Source organism: Penaeus monodon, chromosome 18 (genome assembly GCF_015228065.2).
Source record: "Penaeus monodon isolate SGIC_2016 chromosome 18, NSTDA_Pmon_1, whole genome shotgun sequence".
Taxonomy (NCBI): Eukaryota; Metazoa; Arthropoda; class Malacostraca; order Decapoda; family Penaeidae; genus Penaeus; species Penaeus monodon.
The window spans coordinates 9,120,922-9,123,421 of NC_051403.1; the positions used below are offsets into that span (position 1 = coordinate 9,120,922).

Below are 2,500 nucleotides of genomic sequence, written 5' to 3' on the forward strand. Positions count from 1 at the left end.
ATATTAAAATTGATCTCAAACCTTCAGCCGTCTTACGACCATATCAAGAAAAGAGCTTGAGGAAAATGTTTGGTAATGGAAGAGCAAGATCTGGTATTATTGTGCTCCCTTGTGGTGCTGGCAAAAGTTTAGTGGGTGTTACAGCATGTTGTACAGTGAATAAAAAGGCTTTAGTACTTTGTAACTCAGGAGTGTCTGTTGAACAGTGGAAGCAACAGTTCAAGATGTGGTCAACTGCAACTGATGACATGATTTGCAGATTTACCTCTGATGCCAAAGACAAACCTTTCAATGCAGGTATTTTGATTACTACATACGCTATGATATCCCACAACCAGAAACGAGCCTATGAAGCAGAGCAGACAATGAATTGGCTCAAAGAACAGGAATGGGGTATTATGGTTTTAGATGAAGTACATACTATTCCTGCAAAAATGTTCAGAAGAGTCCTTACCATAGTCCAGTCTCATTGTAAGCTTGGCTTAACTGCCACTTTGGTCCGAGAAGATGACAAAATTGCTGATCTGAATTTCCTTATTGGGCCAAAATTGTATGAAGCCAATTGGCTTGAGCTGCAGAAGGAAGGATTCATTGCAAGGGTCCAGTGTGCAGAGGTATGGTGCCCTATGACACCAGAATTTTATAGAGAGTATTTAACAGGAAAGGTATCTGACCAGAAAATTAGGCTTCTTTGTGCTATGAACCCCAACAAATTTAGAACTTGTGAATTTCTTATCAAATACCATGAGAACAGAAATGACAAGATTATAGTGTTTATTGATGAGGTTTTTGCACTGATTCATTATGCCAAAACTATGGGAAAACCTTACATCTGTGGTAAGACAGGTCAGAAGGAACGTATGGCCATCATTCAGAATTTCAAATTAAATCCCAAAGTCAACACCATATTCTTCAGTCGAGTGGCAGATACTTCCTTTGACATTCCTGAAGCAAATGTCTTGATTGAGATCTCATCTCAGGGAGGATCTAGGCGACAGGAGGCCCAGAGGTTGGGTCGTATCTTGAGAGCTAAAAAGGGTGCCATAGCAGAGGTTTACAATGCCTTCTTCTATGCCTTGCTTTCCCAAGACACGAGGGAGATGGGATACTCGCGCAAAAGGCAGAGTTTCCTCATCAATCAGGGCTACGCTTATCAGGTAGTCACTCCTGCACAGATGGTAGGAATGGAAGAGGCGCAGTTGCATTACAACACCAGAGAGGAAAAAGTAGCATTGCTTGAACAGATCCTTGCTGCCTCCGAATCTGACATGTATGAGGAGGGCTTGGGAGGGGAACGTGCTGTAGGCGGTTCAATGCGTCGAGCGGGAAATATGGGTTCAATGTCGGGGGCTGATGACCAGATCTATGGTGAAAGGAGGAAGAGTTCCAAGAAGGACCACCAGCATTTCCTCTTCAAGAAATACAGATCCTAGTTTATAGAGAAAACTAGTAAATAGATTTCATAACGTTCTTCCATTTTCATTTCCATTCATAGCATCACATTCACTTTCACCCATTCTCCTTTAATGTGGCCCTTCTGTCTCAAAAGTACTATATAGAGTATATGGTAACAAAATGAAATTTGTTAACTGTGTATTTAATAGTTAATATCTCTGCACTTTGCCGAAAGTTACATTATTTATAAAATGTATGCTCTTTTTTTATTTCATTTGTTTTAGCTTAATTATTAATTTTCAGTATTTAATTTCATATTCAATTTGAGAAATACTAATTTATACATGTTATGGTTATACATGATATGAATATATTACCAAAAATGGTAAAAAAAATCTCTGTGATGGTTTCCATATTCTGGTTGAAGTAATGGTTAAAATAATAATTAAAAAAACAGATGTATAGTTCATTTTGTATTCTATGTTTGGATATAAATAAAGAAGAAAAACTACTTGTTTGTAATTATTTTCCCTCTTTTGTTGCTTACTGTAAGATATTTTTACCAATAAAAATTATTTCACAAGAACTCTTGGCATGATTAAAGAGCGAGAGAGAGTGTTAATGGTGTATGTTGTAAAGCGAGAGAGAGAGTGTTAATGATGTATGTTTTAATAGAGAGAGAGCGGAAGTATTGATGATTCCATATCCCAACTATGTCTATTTTCGAATGAAAAAATAGAATTAAACCTTTTGTTTCCTCCATGAGTTCACAAATTTTTGCATCCATCTTAGCACTATGGTTTGACAGAAATGATTATTCTTTCTTGTTAAAAGCTTTTACACTATTGTTATATATATCCCCTGGATTATCTTCTTTTAAACTTTTGGTTTCTTAAATTATATCATTTAATCCAATTCTTTATAGAAAAATATACGTCTCATATGTTGTACTGTATTGTTAATGGACCGTCTGCACCCATAATTGAAAGATTTATATTAATATCTTGTATATTAACTTACTGTATTTGTTTTACTCTATGGGAGTTAAATGTTAGACTTTATAACAACAAGTGTTCAATGGATTCCTCTTGTATCTTGCATCATT

General features: G+C 36.1%; 1 protein-coding gene across 2 annotated transcripts in view; it reads left to right on the forward strand.

The window, feature by feature from the left end:
- LOC119584216 (general transcription and DNA repair factor IIH helicase subunit XPB-like) overlaps nt 1-1,906 on the forward strand; it is a 6,238-nt gene extending 4,332 nt beyond the window's left edge. For both annotated transcript variants that reach the window (XM_037932728.1, XM_037932727.1), the window contains exon 3: nt 1-1,906. This exon is cut by the window's left edge and continues 814 nt beyond it. In XM_037932728.1, the coding sequence (XP_037788656.1) occupies nt 1-1,433 (1,433 nt within the window). In that variant the 3' untranslated portion in view covers nt 1,434-1,906.
- Nucleotides 1,907-2,500: the final 594 nt, after the last annotated feature.